This window comes from Carcharodon carcharias, chromosome 18 (assembly GCF_017639515.1).
Source record: "Carcharodon carcharias isolate sCarCar2 chromosome 18, sCarCar2.pri, whole genome shotgun sequence".
Lineage (NCBI taxonomy): Eukaryota > Metazoa > Chordata > Chondrichthyes > Lamniformes > Lamnidae > Carcharodon > Carcharodon carcharias.
In genome coordinates this window covers 67,854,424-67,876,427 of record NC_054484.1, presented here as the reverse complement: position 1 = coordinate 67,876,427, position 22,004 = coordinate 67,854,424, and the positions used below count along the sequence as shown (strand labels likewise).

Here is a 22,004-nt window from a genome sequence, read left to right as displayed (position 1 = left end):
GGGGCCTGCTCAATGGTCACTTGAGTTGTCGCTTTGGCAGCTCTTGTATCACTCCTCTGCATCTGTGCTGGGATTCCGCACAGTTGTAAGGAGACATATCTTCAGTGAGTAGTCCTTGTCGCCTAGGATCCATCCTTGAAGGCATGTGGGGAGCCTGAAAAGCTTCTGCACCCAGCATTACCTTAGAACGAAGGCATCATGATAGCCTCCCACAAAGCTTCCACGAACTTGAGGTGGTCTTTGTGGTCACAAACAATTTGGACATTCAGCGAGGGTAAGCTCTCCCTGTTGATGAAGGTTGCCGCCTATTCTGTGGGAGCTTTGATGGCCACTAGCATTCAGTCGATTACACCATCAATCTGGGGGTATCCAGCCATGGCCCAAATCCTAAGCTCTTTCAGCCTGGCTATCGGGATTGATACAAAGTTGCACATTTTGGCTGGCCCTCTTGAACATGGCATTTGTGACACCGATGCAGTGATGAGATGCAGACTGGGACATCCCAAAGATCCCATTTTACTAAAGCGGTTCCCTGGAATGATTCTGATGCATAAAAATTCAGCGCCACTGTGACCTTCACCACCACAGGTCATGGGTGCCCACCAGTTCCCATTGGTCTCAGTTCCTCCTCCATCACAATGCATTGCTCAATGACCGCCTCCCTGGAGAGGCACAGCCTTCAGTAACACTGCCGCTCCGACAGTTGGAGGAGGCGGAGCCTCTGATAGTTGTTGTCGGCTGACCACTGATCCGAGGATGACATCTACTCAAGGTCATGAGTTTCTGTCATGGGTCTTCATGCGACTGAACAGGTCAATTCTCAACCCACAGATCTTTGGGCACATGAGGCAGGACGTCCCAGGAGGTGGTGGAATCCGGAGTGCAGGATTTTTTCCTTTCCTTTCCTTCTCTGCCACCTCTCTGCCTCATCATTAAGACATTGTGACTCAGAGTGATGCAGCCAAGTTGTCGCCATTTTGAACAACTAGTAGGAAGCTCCACCTAGTTATTAATGTCAATGCTGCCGCGCTTCAAGGAGAGCTTCAGAGTGTCTTTTTTCCCTCCTGGAATTTTGGTCATTTCAGAGTTGAGAAAACAGGACCTGGCAGGGGAGATACTTTTCAGCCATTTGGACAGAGTGTCCAGACATTGAAGTTGATTTTGCAGGAGTTTTACCTGAGTGCTTGTGGTGCTGGCTTCAAGTAGGATACTAGTGTTTGTTCAGCGGTTCTTCCATCGAATCTGGAGGACATGGCAGAGGCAATGCTGATACATATTGCAGGACTGGAATGTGGTGATGACAACTGCTCTGTACATTAGGACTTTTGTCGGCTTGCGGAGGTCTTTGTTGTCAAACACTCGCTGCTGCATTCTGTAGAAAGCTGAGCTGGCACAGCTAATCCTGTGTTGGATCTCATCATCAATGGTGACCTTTTGGGAGAGAGGTTGCTGCCCAGGTATGGGAAGTGCACAACATATTTCAGGTCTCTCCTTCAACATATATGGAAGGTGGAACATTTGTCTAACCAGGTATGGGTTGATATATAATTTTGTTTTGGCAACTTTCAAGGGCAGGTCAAGTTTCTGATATGCGGAATTTAAGAGATCGGATGTGGCTTGCAAATCTGATGCGGAGTGGCACGGCAGTCATCCGCAAGCTTTGGATCATTTAAAGCTGTTGTGGTCAGTTTACTTTGGCACGGAGGTGACTGAGGATAAAAAGGCTCACTTAACACTTGGAAAGTGGGAGTCTAGGTTGAGTAGAGGAACAAAGGAATCTTGAAATATAAATATATCAAATCACTAAATGTTGCACCATATTTTGGCAAGGCCATAAAAAAAACAAACCAAGCACCAAGAAAAATTTGCAGGGTTACGGAGAGAAAACAGGAGAATGGCACTAAATTAACTGTTCACTTGGAAAACTGGTGCAGATACGATGGACTAATAGCCTTCTTCTGTGCTGTAACAATTCTGTGATTCTGTGAATAGTGCAGATGCATTTAAGGGAAAGTTAGATAAACGTTTGAGGGAGAAGGGGACAGATAATTACAATGGTAGATTTAGATGAGAAAAGAAAGGTACAGGCTTGAATGGAGCATAAACACTGACAGGATAGATTGGGCTGAATAGCCAGTTTCTTTGCTGTATGTCCTATGTCCTTTATTTTGGAAAATTAAAACACACCAAAACAATCACTGCAACTATATTAATACACTGCAATGTACGAGATGTCATGAACACTTTAATCACAGAAAATGGTTCATCTTCAAGGAGTAAAAACATTCCAGAAGAATTAGTGTTTGAAAAGACACTGTTTCTTTAAGGGTTAATGCGGGACTCTGATTGCTATTCCTGGAAGAGACATCATTTTACAAAAAAAAGTAATTAAGCAGTTTTCAGGAAGCTGGAAACCTCTTGACCCTGATGGACTATGGACAAAGGGAGTCACATGGTGGTTTACGGCTAGGGAAAAAAAAAAACTTGCTTGGAAAACTGTTTTTAAAAAGTTGGTTTTGGTTTTGCTTTGAGAAGAAAGAAGACCAACTGCTTGGAAAAAAAAGATAGCAGCCTTTTTACAGTCCAGAGCTACTCCATAGCCAAAGTGAATCCCAACATGGCAGATGGTGAAATATGAACTCAATAAAGATCTGGGCACATCCTAAGAATGAATAAGAAAAAAGTTGAAAGAAGCCTGGTTAAAGTCGCTTTTATTCTGGATAACAGTAGCAAAGGTAAACAATTGGCCATTTTTGTGAGAAAAATCAAACTTTTAGCCTAATGGTGTGTTCTGTGGGGTAGTGGGGCTAGTCAAACTGCGCATTCCTCCCATCGCAGTTGTTACATAGAGTGGGGGCTCTTGTGGGATTTGAAATGCAGACAGCAGGTGATTGGACGTGGGATAATAACAATTGATAAAAAAATAAGAGGATAGACACCACATTTTTTCACATTAGTAAACCAAAATGGTTTTGGAAGTTGCTAAGACTTTTTCAAAGATGGAAATGTATCCCTGGCTGGTTTACAAAGTGTAACCAAGACTGAGCTAATTGAATTGGTGGATGAGTTGAAGTTAGAATTAACTATAGCAGTGAGGAAAGTAGGCATAGTTGAGGTAATAGTGCAGCTTTTGAAATTGGAAGAGATACCAGAGAGACCATGTTTCCCAAGGGGTGAGTCAACCGAATTGGCTAAGATTCAGTTGCACATGAAAACTTGAATTGGAGTCAAAAGGAAAAGAGAGAAAGGGAAGAAAGGGAAAGAGAATTTAAGAAGTTGGAACTGAAATTTCAGGCAAGGGAGAGGGATAAAGAAAGAGAGGCAAAGGAGAGAGAGAGAGAGAAGGAATGAGAAAGGGAATACTGGCTTAGGAGGCTGGAATTTGCAACAAGGGGCCTCAGATGCTGAGGAAGATTCTGATGATGAAACTACCATCCACAACGCGAAGCCCAATGGGGAGATGTTTAAATTTGTACGAGCCCTTCCAAAGTTTGGGGAAAGGGATGTAGAGGCATTCTTTATTTCGTTTGAGAAGGTAGCTAAGCAAATTAAGTACCAAAAGAAATCTGGACATTGCTCTTACAGAATAGGTTGGTGGGTAGAGTTCATGAGGTTTATGCTTCACTTTCAGAAGAGGTTCCTGTAGATTATGATGCAGTAAAAAGGGCTACTTTTAGCGCATAAGAATTAGTCCCTGAGGCATACGGGCAGAAATTTCTAAACATAAGGAAACAGATCTATATTGAATTTGAGGAGGTAAAGCAAAGTAATTTTGACTGTTGGGCATTAAAGGTAGAGACAACATATGAAGCTCTTGGGGAAATAATTCTCAGGAAGGATTTAAAAATTCACTCCCTCCAGTAGTTAGAACACACGTTGAAGACCAGAGGGTTGCAACAGTTATACAGGAAGTGGAGATGGCTGACGATTATGAGCTGGTCCATAAACCTAAACTCTTTTTCCGTCACCCCATAAACCCAAGAAGGATAAAAGGTGAGAAGGTGAAAGGAAGGCAAGTAGTCAGGGAAGAGAAGGGACAGCTGGGAATTCTCCAGGAACTCCTCAACAGACAAAAAGGAAGTGCTGAGGGTGGAAGTGACATTCTAAGGTCTAAGTGTTTCCATTGTAACAAGGTGGGATGGGTTCGTGCAGATTGCTGGAAGATGTGCGGGAAATCCATAAGATTTGTTGGGGTACGTAAAGGCGATTCAGAAAAAGGAGCCTTGACTGAAAATACAACAGATCAAGTTGTCGTGTTAACTGCAGCTGTGAAACCATGCCACAAACACTGCTGGGAGTTCAGGGAAAGTGAATAAGATACATGAGAGTTATAAAGAATTTTTGTTGAGAGGAAAAGTAACCCCTCATCCCTCAAATGAGACAGCTAAACCTATAATCATATTAAGAGATACAGGACTCACTCAAACACTTTTGCTGGGGCAAGTATTATTGACCATGATGGGAGGAATGCGCAGTTAATTCTAGCCCCACTTCTCCACAGGTCATAGCAATAGTTTAAGTGTTTAATTCTCCCACAAAACTTGTTAATTATTTACCTTTGACACTGCTATTTCCAGCATAAAAAGACCCTAACCAGGCTTCTTTCAGTAAACACAAAAAAATTCCTTTATTATAAAACAAACTACTTTTTAAAAAACAAGTTAATAAACTGGTTAACATATGAGTTGTAGTTTTGAGGTGTAACGATTTTCCCCTTTATAAAAAAAGTATTTGAACCCTCACACATCACACATAAACACAAAACAAACACTGTCGCCTGCAGAGGCTGGAGTAATGGGAACGTTTCTTTTAAAAGGACAAAATTGTAAGAGATCCCGACTCTGTTGATCTAACAGAATTCTGGTCATAACAGGTCTGGAAGTCCTTTCAGATGAATTTTTTGGTGAAACTATCCTCGATGGCTCTTGCTTATCACAACTTTGCAGACTTTTAAAAAAAACATTTTTTATTCTGGAGACGTTTCTGAGGAAAATTTTACTCACCTTAAACCGCATGTAACACAAAGATGGGGCAGAGAGAGAGAGAGAAAAAGAGTGTCTTTTTCTGACAGCCCGCTTTTAGAGACTAAGATGTTCAAAGAATACTTCTCTTAGGCCTGGTGCTTTTTAACCAATCAACGAGAGTCGTTAGCCTGGCAACAGCATTTCTTTGTTTACTTAGATATACAAGTTTCTCTTCCCTCATGAGGTGTTCCCCACTGGACATCTATCTTGAAGATTCACAGCCCAGAATTAATATTACAAACTTTTAAAAATAACTCAGTAGGGAGAATGTCCAAAATTCAATAGCCTGCAAATTTTCCAAAAACAGTTTCGTCACATGCCTCCACCCTTAAGGAATGAAATACCATTTTCAAATAGGTTTCATTACAAAACATGTATATAAAAATTTTAAACATGCACTCACCCATTCTCACTCACTCCTTATACAGAATCTCTGTATAGGTTCTGACCTTTTGATTTCTAGTCATCTTTTTTGATGACTAACAAAAATTACATTCTGGATAACACATCAGCAATTACATTATCTTTTCCTGCAATATGGGCAACCTTCAAGTTATAAGGCAAATTCCATTAAAACAGTCTAGCATTCCGTGTCTTAAACTTTTCTACAAAGTCCAGTAATAATCCCAGGGTTTCCTTTTCTATGGTCGATGCCGATTTAACTTTTTAGAAAAGCACCCTACTAGCTTTTCTATGCCTGATTCATCATCTTGTAATATGTCTGCATCCACCCAAAGTCAGTGGCATCGATTGCTACCTTGAAGGGTTGGTGAAGTTGGGGGCAGCCAGCACTGGTTCATGAGTTAAAATTGCCTTCGGCCTCTCACTGACTCTTTCATCCTCCACTTTCTTTACTACCTGACATAGCTACTCCTTCCTATCCTCCTCCCTATGATGGTATGTTTTTTACATGTTGATGTGACATAGCCAATTCTTTTTCCTGTGATCTGGGGTTTCTGTAAAATCATTTACTTTTTAACCCTCTTAACTACCTTGTATGGGCCACTGAGCTTTCAGAGGATCTCCCTGGGAAAGCCATAACACTAATACTTCATCCTCTGGTTGAAATCTTCAGGTCTCAGATTTTTTATCTGCCCAAAAGGACTAAATAAAGTCTAGTCGCGGGCCGGTCTGGAGTGGGCGTGGAGCCGATTGCTGGTCATGATCGGATGCGTGCCGCCATTTTATGTGAGCGGGCCAATTAAGGCCTGCCCGGCATGACGTGTGCCCAGAGGTGCTCAGTGCTACCAGTGCAGGTGGGGGGAGGAGGGAGAGTCGAGGCCTGAGCTCTTTCACGCATGCGTATGGAGGATAGGAAGGAGTAGCTATGTCATATGACCTGGGACATTTTATTAATTTTGATAACATTTTTTATTTCACCAATAAATCCTTCATGAAACCTCATCCCACCCGTGGATGAGGTTTCATGGAAAATGTGAAGGTCACATGGGCTTTCCGCCTGCCCGCCAACCTTAAGTTTAGACGGGCAGCCCTGGAAATCACTTCAATTCATTTATTAATGGCCTTAACAGGCCTTTGGCAGTTCGGCGGGCACGCAGCCGACTCCAGTGCACGCCCGCCAAACTAAAGGTCGGAATGATGCGTGGTGACGTTGGGATGTAAGCCCCTGCATGCCGAACAGAAGGTTCTGCCCATTGTTTTGAGAGTCTGATGGTACCTCTCTAAAGCTCCCTTTTTCTGTGGATGATTTGCCGTGGACTACTAAACTACTTATTGGGCAGGATTGTGCAGTTAGCGTGTGGGGGCAGGCCCACCACTCATGCGTGTGAAATGACGAGTGATATTCTGGAAGGCAAGCGTGCTATGGGTTCGGAGGCATGCCTGCCATTAATTAATGGGCCTGTTAAGGCCCTTGAGGGAAGCAACTGAAATCAATTTTGCGCAGCCCATGCGCTTTTCAGGAGGTCGCATGGGCACAACGGGCAGATGGATAGGCCACATTTTCAAAAACCTCATCCACATGTGGGATAAGAGGGGTGAGTGGGCTCATTAATGCGAGTTGTTAGAACTTTAAATTATTACTTGCTGCTACTCGCTTGTGTAAACAGGAGAACTTTATTTCACTTCAGAGCTGCTTTGACAGTTCAGAACTCCGGAAGCGCCTGGGGCCTTCCAGGTCTCAGGAGGAAGAGAGGGCCAGAATGGGAAGGAGGCCAGGTGTCCTTATTCAGCCTCCAGGGGAGCCACCTGTGGGAGGACCGGCGCAGGCACAATGGGCAGAGGGCCAACAGGAGGTCCAAGACAGAAGGGGCCGCAGAAGACACCACTATCCTGCTGCCAGGGTTTTCAGGTAGCAATGCAGATACCTCAATATGTCTGGGGTGCAATGCCGAAGGAGGCTCTGCTTCACAAAGGAGACCGTGACCTCCATCTGCCAGGTGATTGGCCCTGAGATCAGCTCCAATTGTGTGTGGATACCCCATGCCAGTGGTGCCGAAGGTCACAGTTGCCCTCAACTTCTATGCCTCCACTCTTTCCAGGGGTCGGTGGGCGATCTTTGTGGAGTCTCCCAATCAGTTGTCCACAGCTGTGTCAAGCTGGTGACAGATGCTCTGTTCACTGGCACTGACTTTAATTCACTATCTCACAGACGAGGCCAACCAGGCAGAGTGAGCCAGAGGCTTTGCCATGATTGCTGGCTTCCCCTGTGTCCAGGGTGCAATAGACTGCACACGTGGCCACCAAGGTGCCAGCATGTGAGCCTGGTGTCTTCGTCAACAGGAAGGGCTTCCGCTCCATGAAGGTGCAGATAGTGTGTGATCACAGGGTGCTGATTCTACAAGTCTGTGCAAGGTACCCTGGCAGCTCCCACGACGCTTACATCCTGAGACACTCCCAGGTGCCAAGGCTCTTCAGTGCTCCAGCCCGGCTGGATGGATGGCTGCTGGGTGACAAGGGCTATTCACTTAAAAGGTGGCTCGTGACGTCTTTCTGCCATCCAAAAACAGAAGCCGAGCAGCAGTACAATAAGAGCCACACCTCCATAAGGGCGGTGGGAGAGAGAACCATCCGTTTTCTCAAGATGCGCTTCCGATGCCTGGACCATTCGGGGGTGCACTGCATTACCCCCCAGATCTTGTGTCACTAATAGTGGTTGTGGAGAGCACAACATGCAATCTGGCGCTGGAAAGGGGAGATGCAGTGGAGGCAGATGTTGACGCAGCTGCTATGGCAGCAGATGATGAGTCCAGTAGTGAGTTGGAGGACGAGCACAGTAAGGAGAATGCTGAGGGGATAGACGCTGACCTGGGAAACCTCCAGGGAGGCAGAGACACCCAGGAGGCTTTGATCCAACATTCCTTCAGCTAACCTACCAAAGATAAACCGCAGCTGCATGTCAGGGCTGCAGGCTCCATACTCGATACCTGAGAGCAACATTTGCTTGGTCAGCAACTTGCACTATCTGCCATTTCAATAAAGCTCAACGACAAACAAGTCACTCATAAAATCATGGGGTCCCCTTCACCTGCAGAACTAATGATGCACCCAGAGGCTTGTTAAAAACAAACACATTTATGGCTTTGTAGCCTGGCATACATAAATCAAAGTAAATGAAAAGGTGTTCAACTCACACCACTTAGAAATAACTTAAAAGTGGGGCAAAAGAAAAACACTGGTTATAAGCCCATATTGTGCCTAAGGTGCTTTACATTTACGTTTGCAAGTGCTATGTCTAGGTGCTGCCCCCTCACTGGCACCAGCTTTGGAGACAGCCCGCTCACTCTGCTGTCCTGTCAGCCTTGATGACCTTGGCAGGCGTCCTGTGGCCTGTGGAGCCTGCGCTGGCCCTGCCTGGGAGGGAGTGGCCAGTGGCACGGCTGGCATCTCCCCCAGTCGCCACAGCCTCATTGGATGCCACTGTCACTGGCAGATGGGCGGAGGAGCTGCTGCCATCATCCAGAGCACCCTGAGAGGAGCCCGCAGAGACAACAGGCAGTTCGTGCGCCAACATCAGGTTACTTTGGATCTCCTTGCTCACTATTGATGGATGGTCACCTAGCTGGGTGTCTGGCTGCCCAATCCATCTCCCACACTGACACTGATCACCTGAGGTCATTGCAGGTCCGAGCGCTTCCTCCGGAAGCCCTGATTGATCTCCTGGAGCAGCCTCTCCATGAGTGTTGCCACTCTCTCCAAGGAGGAGGCAGTGCGCTTGGCCATGAGGGTCATTGCATTGCTCATGCTCCGCATGGACTCCTCCATCACAGAGACCATGGCACGCATTCCCTCATGTATCTCCGCCAGGTCTTCCTGCACAGCCTGCTGGACTTCCAGCATCTGCTGCCTGAGGGATGACTCCAGAGGCACATCACCAACCATCGACTGAGCATGTTCCTGGTCCCCAGCAGTCCTCTGACTGCCAGCGCCCTGGGCACTCTCTGCCTCTGCCTGCATGTCAAGCGACTGTGAAGTGCCCTCAACGCTATGCAATGAGATACTAGCCGACGATCTTATTCCCACCGAGGTGCTGGTATCTGCGCTGGTGCCTGTCTGGCTGAGAAAGTGTAATGCTAGTGTGTTCATATCATCCATGCCCTAAGGGGTGACCGGCAGTCCTTCAGGCTCCTGAGACCAAGGGTATTCTGGTAAGCCTGAAAGGAAGAACAAGGACATGTAATTAGTCAGTCATTACCTTGTTACTGTGCATGCCTGGCACCCGGATCAGGGTGCCCTGGTCTTTCCATTATCAATGGGGACTCCATGTTGGAGGCTGAAATCAATAAATAGTCAACGGTGGAATGATTGCAATGACAGACATTCTGACCTCAGTGCACTGCACTCTTACATCCCTGTAGCACCCTAACCTCACCGTGGCCAGTTGATCGAAGCGCATGGCACCTCACCAGCTTCAGTGCCTCCTGCTCGTACCTAGTAAGGATTAGAAGGTAGGGCAGCCCTCTGCCAATCCGCAGCCTCTCTGCATTATTGTGGGCTGCCTTCTTCTGAAAGGAGAGAGGAGCATTGATTATTCCACCCTGTACCTGTGTTACCCTTGCAGCTTTGTCACCCCCACCTGAGGAAAACCTTGCAGGGCTCAGCCGACTCATGACCCTGGAGCTGCAGGACACTCAATCCAAGCAACCAGGGCTCATCCTTCACCCCCTTGTCACCTACTCCCAGGCATGTTTGGTTAGGTGGAGGGGCCTCCTCCTCCCGTCCCTTAGGGCAAGGATATCCCAGCGTGCTGCCACCTCCTCCAGGAGGGCAGTGAGACGCTCGTCAGAAAACCTTGGAGCTGACTGACCTGCCGACCTGCCCTCCCGCCTGCCCTGTTCGCCGATGACGTTCTCCATTGCTGATTTGCGAAGTCAATGGCAGTGTTAGCACAGCTGTCTCTGCCATTTTTGAATAGGCCACCAAGTCACCATTGGACCCGGCGGACATTAATCTCCTGCCCCTGCCTGTTGATCTCGGAAGACGTGCATTATGCCTTAATTGGCCCGCCTGCGTAAAATCGCGGTGCACACCTGATTGCAGGTGCGGCGGTCGGGTTCCTGATCGCTCCACCCACTCCCGCCAGCTGAAAAATTCAGGCCATTATGTTTTGAAAAATGTTAAGCATAAAATTGGAACTTTGATCTGACTGAATTACCATTGGCAATCCATATCTAGTAAAAAAAATTGGGTTAACCTCTCTACTGTGACCTTAACTGTAATCATTCTCAAAGGGATGGCCTCTGGAAATCAAGTTATCATATCCATAATAGTAAGGATATACAGGTGTCCTGCTTTCGTTTTTGGTAATGGGCTTGGGCCTTTCAGATACATATGTGCCCTGCCATTGGAATTTCATGAGCGATCCTTAATATTTCCTGACGATATTTGGGCAGTACCACTACTTGATGAACCACTGTCCACTCTTCGTCTGCAGGTCTGTGAGGAGGTCTCCACTTCCTCATCAGAATCTCACTTTTAATATAGTAGCATTCCAGAACCCCTTCTGCTTCAGCTTCGGTTTGAGTACTTAACTCTGGATTGGCTTGCTGAGCCTCAATCAGAGGTGACTTACTGAACATTTCCTTCAGATTGACCAAATCCCCAAAGAAAGTTTCAGATAGCCAAACATCTGTTTGTGGTGCCAATTTTACTTCTGACAATGGAACTTGTCACTACACAAGAAGGAAAAATTCCTGAAACCTTTTCCTGCAACTGCTCTGTCTCCTTGACTTCACTTGGGGAATAAGGAGTTACTTATCCTTTTCACAAGAATTCCCTGTAGCTTTAAGGTACCTTGTTCACCTCACCCGTATTCACAGCAGCGTTCACACTTGGACTCACAACTGAAGTTAACATTACAACTCAATCACTTGTACTTTCAGTTGGCACTATTTTTCCTGAACCACCCTTAAGTACCCCAGTAAGTCCCGTGCCTTTTCCACACAGCTTTCCCATATATGATCCACCTTGTTACAATGGAAACATTTTAGCTTTCGGACGTCACTCCCACCTTCAGAACTTTCCTTTCTGGTCTAAGGAGGAAATTTCAGCACATTCCCAGTTGTCCCTTCCCTTCTCTGGCTACTTCCCTTCCTTTCACCCTCCCACTTTCTATCCTCCTCGGGTTTGTGGGGGTGATGGAAAATGGTTTGGGATTTATAGACAAGTTCGTAATCATCACTCATCGCCACTGCTGTTGAAACCTTCTGGTTCTCTGCATGAGTTCTTACTACTGGAGGGTATGAATTTTTAAATTCCTCCAGGAGAATTATTTCCCTAAGGGTCTCATACATGGCCTCTATTTTTAGTGCCTATATCCAATAATCAATATTGCTTTACCATCTCAAATTCAATGTAGGTCTACCTGGGCTGTTCCTTTATGTTTTGAAACTTTTGCCTGAATGCCTCAGAGGCTAACTCATATGCACTAAGAATAGATTTCTTTACTGCATCATAGTCCATAGGCACCTCTTCTGAAAGTGATGCATAAACCTCATGAGCTCTTATTGCTAAACTACTTTGCAGGAGCAATGTTCAGTTCCTTTTGGTCACGTCATTTGCTTAGCTACCTTCTCAAATGAAATAAAAAATGCCTCTACATCCCTTTCCCCAAATTTTGGAGGGATGTACATATTTAAAGATCTCTGCCCCCACCCCCCCGGGCTTTGAGTTGTGCGTGGTTTTATCATCATCAAAACCTTCCTCGGCATCTCCCCACTGGACTCTTGGGATAAGTTCTTCCAGCTGTAAAATGTTCCCCAACACCTGGTCCTCTGTATTAAATTTCAGCTTTTTAAGCTGCTATTCTGTTTTCTCATTCCTACTCACCTGCCTAAAATTCCAGCTCTAGCTGCTTAAACATTCTTTCTCTTTCTGCTCTTTCCTGTTCGAGTTTAAGTTTCTCCATTTCTTTTGCGTGTTCAAGCTGCTTCATTTGCATCCGAGTCCTAGCTAACTCAATTGACTCGCCCCCTGGAGAATGTGGTCTCTCTTGTATCCCTTCCAATTTCAAATGCTGCGCTATTATCTCAACGATGTCTGCTTTCTTCACCTCTTCAATTAATTCTAACTTCAGCTTATTGCCAATTCCCTTAGCTTAGACTCATAGACTGTTACAGCACAGAAGGAGGCAATTTGGCCCATAATGTCCACTCCGGTCAACAAAGATCTGACTCCACTAATCCCATTTTCCAATGCTTGGCCCATAGCCTTGGAGGCTATGGCAACACAAGTGAATATCTAAATATTTCTTAAATGTTACAAGAATTTCTGACTCAACCACCCTTTCAGGCAATGAGTTCCAGACTCCCACCACCCTCTGGGTGAAAAAATTTCTCCTCAACTCCCCTCTTAGCCTTCTACCTCTTAGCTTAAATTTATGACCCCTGGTATTGACCCCTCTACTAAGGAAAAAGTGCCTTCTTATTAGCTTTGGGTTCTTTTTGTAAACCAGTCAGGGATAAATCGTCAATCATTAAAAATGTCATAGCAACTTCCAAAGCCATGTTGGTTACAAATGAATCAGAAATTTGGAATCTGTTTTTTTATCCTTTAACAATTATTATTAATCTGCATCCAATCATTCTTTGTCCGCGCTTCAAATCCCATGAGACACCCCAATCTCGTGTTACGGACTGTGCTGAGAAGAGTGCATAGTTAATTCTAGCCCCGCATCTCCACAGGTTGTAACAATAGTTTAAATGTTTAATTCGCCCACAAAACTTGCTAATTATTTACCTTTGACACTATTTCCAACATAAAAAGACTCTAACCAGGCTTCTTTCAGTAAACACAAAAAAATTGCTTTATTATAAAACAAACTACTTTTTATAAAACAACTTAATCAACTGGTCAGCATATGAGTTGTAATTTTGAAGTGTAATAATTTTCCCCTTCTTTAAAAAAAATATTCAAATCCCCATACATTCACACACAAACACAAAACAGGACAAAACAAACACAGTACCCTGAAAAGGCTGGAGTTTGGGAATGTTTCTTTTAAAAGGATAAAATTTGGAGAGATCTCGACGCTGTTGATCTAACAAAATTCTGGTCACAATGTCTGAAGGTACTTCCAGACTTAATTTTTTTGGTGAAACTTTGATGACTCTTACTTATCACAACTTTGCAAACTTTCAAAAAATGCAGATGATTTAATCCAGTGGGATGTTTCTGAGGAAAGGTTAACCCATTTTAGACCGCATGTGACACAAAGATAGGGCAGAGAGGGGGAAAGGGTATCTTTTTCCAACAGCCTGTTTTTAAGGCACACCACACTCACTCTCTCTGATAGTTTTAGAGACTAAGATGTTCAAAGGATACTTTCCTTAGGCCAGGTGTTTTTTTAACCAAATAGCAAGAGTCTTTAGCCTGGCATCAGCAGTTCTTTGTTAACTTCGACTGTTAACTTAGACATACAAGTATCTCTTTCCTCACGAGGTGTTCCCCACTGGATATCTATCTTGACCAGTGGTTTCTTGGAGAATGGCATGTTCACAGACAAGAATTAACATTGCAAACTTATAAAAATAACTCATGAGGAAGAATGTCCAAATTTAATGTCCTTCAAATTTTCCAAAAACCGGGTTCCTCACAAAAGGTACAACTATTCCCCCAGAAAGCACATTAAAAGCCAAAGTTTTAATAAACAGTATTGGCGGGGAGTATAGCCCCGTACCTTTGTACCAGGTACACTAGGAGCGTGAGCTAATTTCTAGGACAGTGATGGTAGGGGTTGTTTAGAAGTTACCTGAAGACGGCATTGGCTTGCTCTTGGGAAATTATTTAGCTACAGTGAAGATAGTAGCATCTCTCATAACTATGCAAAGCCCAAGTGTGGTTAAAGAGACGGAGCAGTTACAGGAAAAGGTTCCAGGAATTTTTCCTTTGCGTGTGATGGCCCGAGCAATGGCTAAGCAACTTGTCCATCATTGAAAGTCAAAGTGATACCAAAGACTTATCTGAAACTTTCTTTAAAGACTTAGATAATCTAAAAGAGATGTTTAATAAATCCTCTCTAGTTGAGGCTTAACGAGCTGATCCAGATTTAAGCAAGATAGCACAATCAGCCCAAACTAAAGCTGAAACTGAGGAAGTTCCAGAATGTTATTATATTAAAAATGGAATTCTAATGAGGAAGTGGAGACCTCCTCACAGACCTTCAAAGAGTGGATGGTTGCTCATCAGGTAGTGGTACCACCCAAATATCATAAAGAAATATTATGGATAGCACATAAAATTCATATGGTAGGACATGTAGGAGTACGGAAAACTCAAGAGGAGATAAACCAACAGTTTTACTTGTCAGGTCTTCACAAGGGCATGATGCAGTATTGTAAAATGTGCCATACAATAGGAAAACCACCACACGATATCAAACCAGCACCTTTAACTCCCATAACGGTTTTTGAGGAACAATTTAGTAGGGTGTTAGTTGACTGTGTGGGACCATTACCAAAAACGAAAACAGGACACCAGTGTATCCTTATTATTATTGATAGGATAATGTGATTTCCAGAGGCCATCCCTTTAAGAACAAGTATAGCTAAAGTAGCGGTGGAGAAGTTAACCCATTTTTTTTTACTCGATATGGATTACTGGTGGAGATCCAGTCAGATCAAGATTCCAATTTTATGCCTAAAATTTTTCAAAACATAATGAGTAGTTTGGATTTAAAACAGTTTAAGTCCACAGCATATCACCCACAGACACAGGGAGCTTTAGAAAGATACCATCAAACTCTCAAAATCATAATTAAAGCATATTGTCATAATTGGGACAAAGGGCTGAACTTTCTTTTATTTGCCACCTGAGATTCACCAAATGAATTTACTGGTTTTAGCCATTTTGAATTAATTTATGGACATGAGATAAGAGGTCCTCTGAAAGTAATCAAAGAAAATTTTTTGGACAGAAGAATAAATCCTCTATGTTAGATTATGTGTCAGTGTTTCAGGACCAGCTCAAGGGAGCCTGCAAAGTGGCTCAAGAACATCTTAAAGTTTCTCAAACAAAGATGAAGGAATGGGCAGAAAAGCAAGCTGTCACCTGAACCTTACAACCACAGGATGAACTGTTAGTGGTATTGCCTTTCTAGGGAGAACAGCTGAAAGCGGTCCATACAAGATAATTAGGAGGTTGGTAAAGTAAATTATTTGATAGAAACCCCAGATAGTAGGGAAAAGAATTGGCTGCGTCACAACAATATGTTGAAACAATACTATCATAGGGAGGAGGATAAGAAGGAGCAGGTATGTCAGGTAGTATCACAATGGGGGATGAAAGAGCCAGTGACAGTGAGGCAGAAGGAGATTTAGGTAGTTCACAAATTGAATCTCCTACTATTCGGTTAGCTAGCACTGACATATCAGGACAGTTAGACACCATATTTTCATACTTAAGAGGTAGGACAATGAGAAGATCTAGTGAGGTTAGTAACAGAATTTAAAAGAATCTGTAAGGGTAAACCAGGATACACAACCTTAGCCATACATAACGTGGTTGTAGGAGAATCCTCTCCTATAAAACAGCATCCAAAATCACCTCACTGAACCCAGCCAAAGCAGCTGGAGTTCCCTTGTTGTGTTATTGCCTGAACCAAATGGTACAATCAGATTCTTTTTAACCTACAGAAAGCTCAATGCAGTAGTAAAAGCAGATTCCTATCCAATACCTTGCCTGGAAGACTGTATTGACAGAGTTTGCAGTGCCATGTTTCTTAACAAAATAGATCTGTCAAAGGGATATTGGTAGGTTCCATTAACACCCCTAGCTAAAGAAATATCAGCTTTTGTCACTCCAGGTGGTCTTTTCCAATGCCAAATGATGCCGGTCGAGTTAAGAAATGCTTCAGCAACTTTTCCAAGTAGTGGCTGGTGTTTCTAACTGCATGGTTTATCTTGATGATGTATTGATATATAGCGAAGGTAAGAGCCCATGGGATCCGGGGCAATTTGGCAAATTGGATCCAAAATCGGTTTAGTGACAGGAGATTGGCTTTGCGATTAGAAGCCTGTGACGAGCGATGTACCACAAGGATTGGTGCTGGGACCCTTGCTGATTGGATTGTACATTAATGATTTAGATGTGAATTTAGGAGGTATGATCAGTAAGTTCGTAGATGACACAAAAATTGGTGGTGTCGTAAATAGTGAGGAGGAAAGCCTTAGATTACAGGACAATATGGATGGGCTGCAAAGAGGGGCAGAGTAGTGGCAAATGGAATTTAATCCTGAGAAGTGCAAGGTGACACATTTTGGGAGGACTAACACAGAAAGGGAATACACAATGAATGGTAGGACCCTTAGAAGGACAGAGGATCAGAGGGACCTTGGTATGCATGTCCATTGATCCCTGAAGGCAGCAGCACAGGTAGATAAGGTGGTTCAGAAGGTATATGGAATACTTGCCTTTATTAGCCGAGGCATTGAATATAAGAGCAGGGAAGTAACGTTGGAGCGGTATAAAACGCTAGTTAGGCCACAGCTGGAGTACTTTGTGCAGTTCTGGTCACCACACTATAGGAAGGATGTGATTGCACTGGAGATGGTGCAGAGGAAACTCACCAGGATGTTGCCTGGGCTGGAATGTTTCAGGTATGAAGAGAGATTGGATAGGCTAGGGTTGTTTTCCTTGGAGCAGAGAAGGCTGAGGGGGGACCTGATAGGGGTATACAAAATTGTGAGGGGCATAGATAGGGTAGATAGGAAGAAACTTTTCCCTTTAGCAGAGGTGTCAATAACCAGGGGCCATAGATTTAAGATAAGGGGCAGGAGATTTAAGAGGGGATTTGAGGAAAGCTTTTTTCCACCCAGAGGGTAGTTGGAATCTGGAACACACTGCCTGAGGGGATGGTAGAGGCAGGAACACGTGCAACATTTAATAAGTATTTAGATGAACACTTGAAACACCACTGCATACAGGGCTATGGGCCAAGAGCTGGAAAATGGGATTAGAATAGATAGGTACTTGATGGCCAGCATGGACACGATGGGCTGAAGGGCCTGTTTCTGTGCTGTATAACTGTATGATCTGAAACAGCTAGGAGCCCTGTTTAAAAAACTACAGTCAGCTGATTTTATAATAAGCCGTGCCAAAAGTGAATTCACGAAAGCACGAGTAACTTATCTAGGGCATACCATAGGGCAAGGACAAGTGTTGCCAAAAACATGCAAAAATATAGCCATTGGTGGAGTTCCTTGTCCCTAAAGCTAAGCGAGAGAGCATGAAGTTATTGGGGGATACGTAGGTTTTACTGCAAATTTGTACCAAATGTCAGTACTATAGCTGCTCCACTGACGGACTTGCTACAAAAGAAAGCCAAGGTAGTGTCGACAGGGAGTGCCAAGCATCTTTTGAAAGGCTGGAAGCAATTTTGATTAATGACCCAGTGTTGACTGCTCTAAATTTTAATAAACCCTTCAAAGTAGCAACTGATGCTAGTGACCTGGGGGTAGGTGCACTCTTGTTACAAGGTTGGGCATAGAAAGGACAGTGGGATACTTTTCCAAAAAGCTGAATCGACACCAAAAAAGATACTCTACAGTGGAAAAAGAAACCCTGTGCTTGCTATTAGCTCTTAAACATGTTGCCGTGTATGACCCCAATGCAAACATAGAAATACTGGTATATCCTGATCATAACCCCTTAGCCTTTGTGGACAAATTAAAAAAAACAGAATGCCAGACTATTTCGATGGAGTCTACTGTTACAACCTTATCACTTAAAGATTGTCCACAATGTGGGGGGAAAAAACAATATAATTGCTGATGCTTTGTCTAGAATTTAACTTTGCTTTAAATTTGCTAAAGGCCAAAGTGATAAAGAATAACTGTATTAACTTTGTATAAAAAGTGAATGGATGAGCATGTGGGTGTGTTTTAGTATTTTTGTTTATGTTTTATTACACTTTGTAATGAAACTCATAAATACGGTGTTTCATTTTTCCAAGGCGGGAAGTGTCACGGCCACTTTAATCACAGAAAATGGTCCATCTTCAAGGGCTAAGGGCATTCTGGAAGAACTTGTGTTTTAAAAGACACTGCTTCTTTAAGGTTAATGCGGGACTCAGATAGCTATTCCTGGAGGAGACATTCTTTTACAAGAAAAGGCAATTAAGAAGTTTTTAAAAAGCTGGAAACCTTTAGACCCTGGTAGACCATGTTCAAAGGACTGTGGGCTGTGTAGTTTATGGCTCTGGAAAAAAAACATGCTTGGGAAACTGTGTTCAAAAATTTGGTTTTGATTTTGGCTTGAGGAGGAGGACAAACTGCTTGTAAAAAGATAACAGCCTTTTTGCAGTCCAAAGCCATTCCACAGCCATAAGTGAATATAAGCTGCTCCTAAGTTGCTCTACATGCTGGAATTGAGTACCTGCAATTGTTCCTTGAGCCCGCCTGAAAAGCAGTGCAAGAATCATTGATCGTTTCACAGATCAGCACTGAGAGACCAGCCATATAACCCAGGCACCATTTCAAGGACTCCACCCCCCACTTTTTCTTTCCCCTTGAACTACTGACTTTAACCTTTGGCAGAATAACTCTTTTTTTATTTGGTGCATGCGTGTGCGCGTGCGCATGTCTCAGGGTATCTTGAAACAGTAACTGGTATACTTTCATGTTACATACTGTAGGTTAATAAACTTTGCTTTTGTATTTGGAAGGTTTTATAATAAACAAATAAGTTTGTTGTTTGTTGAAAGAAGCCTGGTTAAAGTTTCTTTTATTCTGGGTAGAGAAGGTAAACAATTGGCCAATTTGGTGAGTGAATCAAACTTAACCTAATCGTGTGACCTGTGCAGTAGTGGGGCTAGTCAAACTGCGCATTCCTCCCAACAGGAAACAGGGAGGCAAGATTCTTGGGTGTTTTTGCTATTAGCAATGTCAATGCTACATTATGGCAATGGCTTCATGTCAGCTATACCTATTAAATCTCCTATATCAATGCTTTTAAACAGAATTAAACATTTTTTTAAATGTAAGTGCTTCTTTGAAATGTCATCTCAAGTAAACATTCCTTGGGAGCTTATTTTAACTAAACACACATTTCACCTAGGAATAATTTCTATATCAAACTGAGAAGGAGAAATCATCACAATAATTTTGATCAAGAAAACCATTTGTTGTGGAATATCATACTTCCTTCAAAAAGAATTGATGGAATTTTACTCCAAGTAATAATTATAATTAACAACATATTCAAAAGTTGTTCAGCCAGCTTTAGCATTTAGCTCAGCGGTGAGCAAAAACTTTTCAGTTGCCAGAATAATCTTTGCCACAGGCAGAATTATGCAGCTTATTAGACACATTGTGTTACAACCGGAATGCTTATGAAAGCTTCAATAATATATTCACACCTTCCGCTGAACACTACAACAATTATCAATATTTTTTTAAAAAGAGACTTGCCAGCTTTTACTCGGTAAACCGCCACTTTTGTCTATTTTTATAGCTGTCGGAGGAAGATGAATTAATGTTTCTTAAAAATAAAATGAAACAGAAACAAAGATAAATGATCCTACCTGGATGATTAAGAAGTGTGTCAAGCTCTTCTTTGGCAACCACCATCCTCAACTTGTCACTGCTATCAATAACAAAAATGATGGCCTGGCCTTCCCTGAAGTGACCACGAAGAGATATTACACTGTATGCAGCTGCATCATTAAGACTGCATCACTTTAGTCATGCTGTATGAATATTGTGCATGTAGTAGCCAGCACATATTGTATACATTACCATTTTAGAATGGTTGGCCAAAATTAGTTCACCTCACTTGTAACGACTCGATACAACATAAACACACAATACTATAATTTTTTAATAGCGATGACATTTGAAGTAATCAATATCCATTTCTCTTCAAGCTAAATAAAGTAGCTGGTAATTTTTCTCCACATTAACTTCCCAGTGACAGCACTTTCACCTTTTGTAATGAGATGTTAATTTGCCTGCTCAGATGGCTGTTAAAAATCCTTTTCTATTTGAAGAAAGACATGGTAGTCTCCTGATACCCTAGCCAACCAACACTGTCAACCAACACTATAAAAGACAGATAAACTGATCATTTTTGCCATTGATGTTTGTGGGACCTGTGTATATTGATTGTCACATTTGTTTATCAAACAACAGTGACCAGAGCCCACAGTGCTGAGGAAGTTAAAGACACAATGCAAATACAAATTATTCCCCTATATTTTGTGACTGAATTAAGTAATGTACTGATAGTGAAAAATTATGTTTGCAAATTAAACAGAAAATAATTAAAGTTATTTAAATCAGCTTAAAGCATTTATCTTGGGAGAAGTGGTACATGGGCTGAGTTACATAAAGCTGTTGTTTCTGGTTTTGGAAATTACCAGTTGACAAGTTAACCAAAGGCAGCAATGCACAGGAATATTAATTACTTTTTTTAAGATGCATTTTAAACTCTCTTCACTCCAGGCAGGAAACAGAATTTTTGTGCACATTACCTACCATACAAGAATTGTTTCTTATATATTCATAACTAATGCATAAACCTTAAAAGGTAATTCACCAATATAACTATAAAACTTACTGTGAAAAAGTACTGTGGTTGCACAGGTCTATTTTTGGATAGAAAATGGTATAAGACTAGGGCTCACTGATTTAGGATTTTGGGCAGCACATGCAGGGTAAATGTGAGGAAGAGTTTTTTTATTTAACGGGTGGTGGTTATCTGGAACTCGCTGCCCATGAGGGGGGTGGAAGTGGAAATAGTTATTTGAAAAGGAAACTGGATGGGCAGTTGAAGGAAATAAACTTGCGGGGCTACAGCATTCCAGTGGGGGAGCGGGACTGACTGGATTGCTCTGCAGGGAGCCAGCATCAATGGGCCAAATGACCTCCATCTATGCCATAAATGACTTTATAACTCTAGCATTAACTGGAACAGCTTCTTCTGGAAATTGTATCTAAGCATTCATTATATTGATCACTACTGGGTAATACTTACATTCAGATAAATTCTAGATCAGTTGTATTGTCAACTTTTTCAATTCTCATCTTCTAACCACAAATTTTGTTGATTACTGTACTGTAAATTTGAGTTGTTTTAGCAACTGAATCGGAAAGCTGCTCAATTCTTCAATAAGGATGTTACATTAAAGAGTCAGCGTGTCTTATAGATACTGATCATGAGATAATTTATATTACTACAATAGACCTAATCAAATTATGTAATATCATGGCATAGATTTTTGGAGCTGAGCAAGATTTGCAACATAACCAAGGGTCTTGCAAAAATGCTCAAAGTCACATGTTCAAACTTACAACAAACTAATACTTTATTAATGGATGGAGACTAATATCACTTTGCACTGTTCAATTAATATGTCAATAATGGATCCAATCAGTTTCACAGCTCCTGCTAAGTATGAACAGTCTCTTTGAAAATGCCATGTGTTTGAAAACATCACTAAGTTTTTTCTTAAGCCATAAGATGGGTGAACTCATTTCTTGCACTGTTTTCATGTTTTTAAAATTCTGTTCAGATAAAATTAAAATA

General features: G+C 42.7%; 1 protein-coding gene across 3 annotated transcripts in view; it reads right to left on the bottom strand.

Annotated features, from left to right (window-relative positions):
• Nucleotides 1-22,004, bottom strand: part of arl6 (ADP-ribosylation factor-like 6) — a 68,406-nt gene that overhangs the window by 12,866 nt on the left and 33,536 nt on the right. For 2 of the 3 annotated variants that reach the window (XR_005945890.1, XM_041211865.1), the window contains exon 5: nt 20,002-20,096. Coding sequence is in view for 2 of the 3 variants with exons in the window: in XM_041211865.1 (XP_041067799.1) it covers nt 20,002-20,096 (95 nt within the window). In the remaining variant the exon portion in view is untranslated. The remainder of the gene's footprint in view (nt 1-20,001; nt 20,097-22,004) is intronic. The other variant, XM_041211867.1, reaches the window with a different exon arrangement.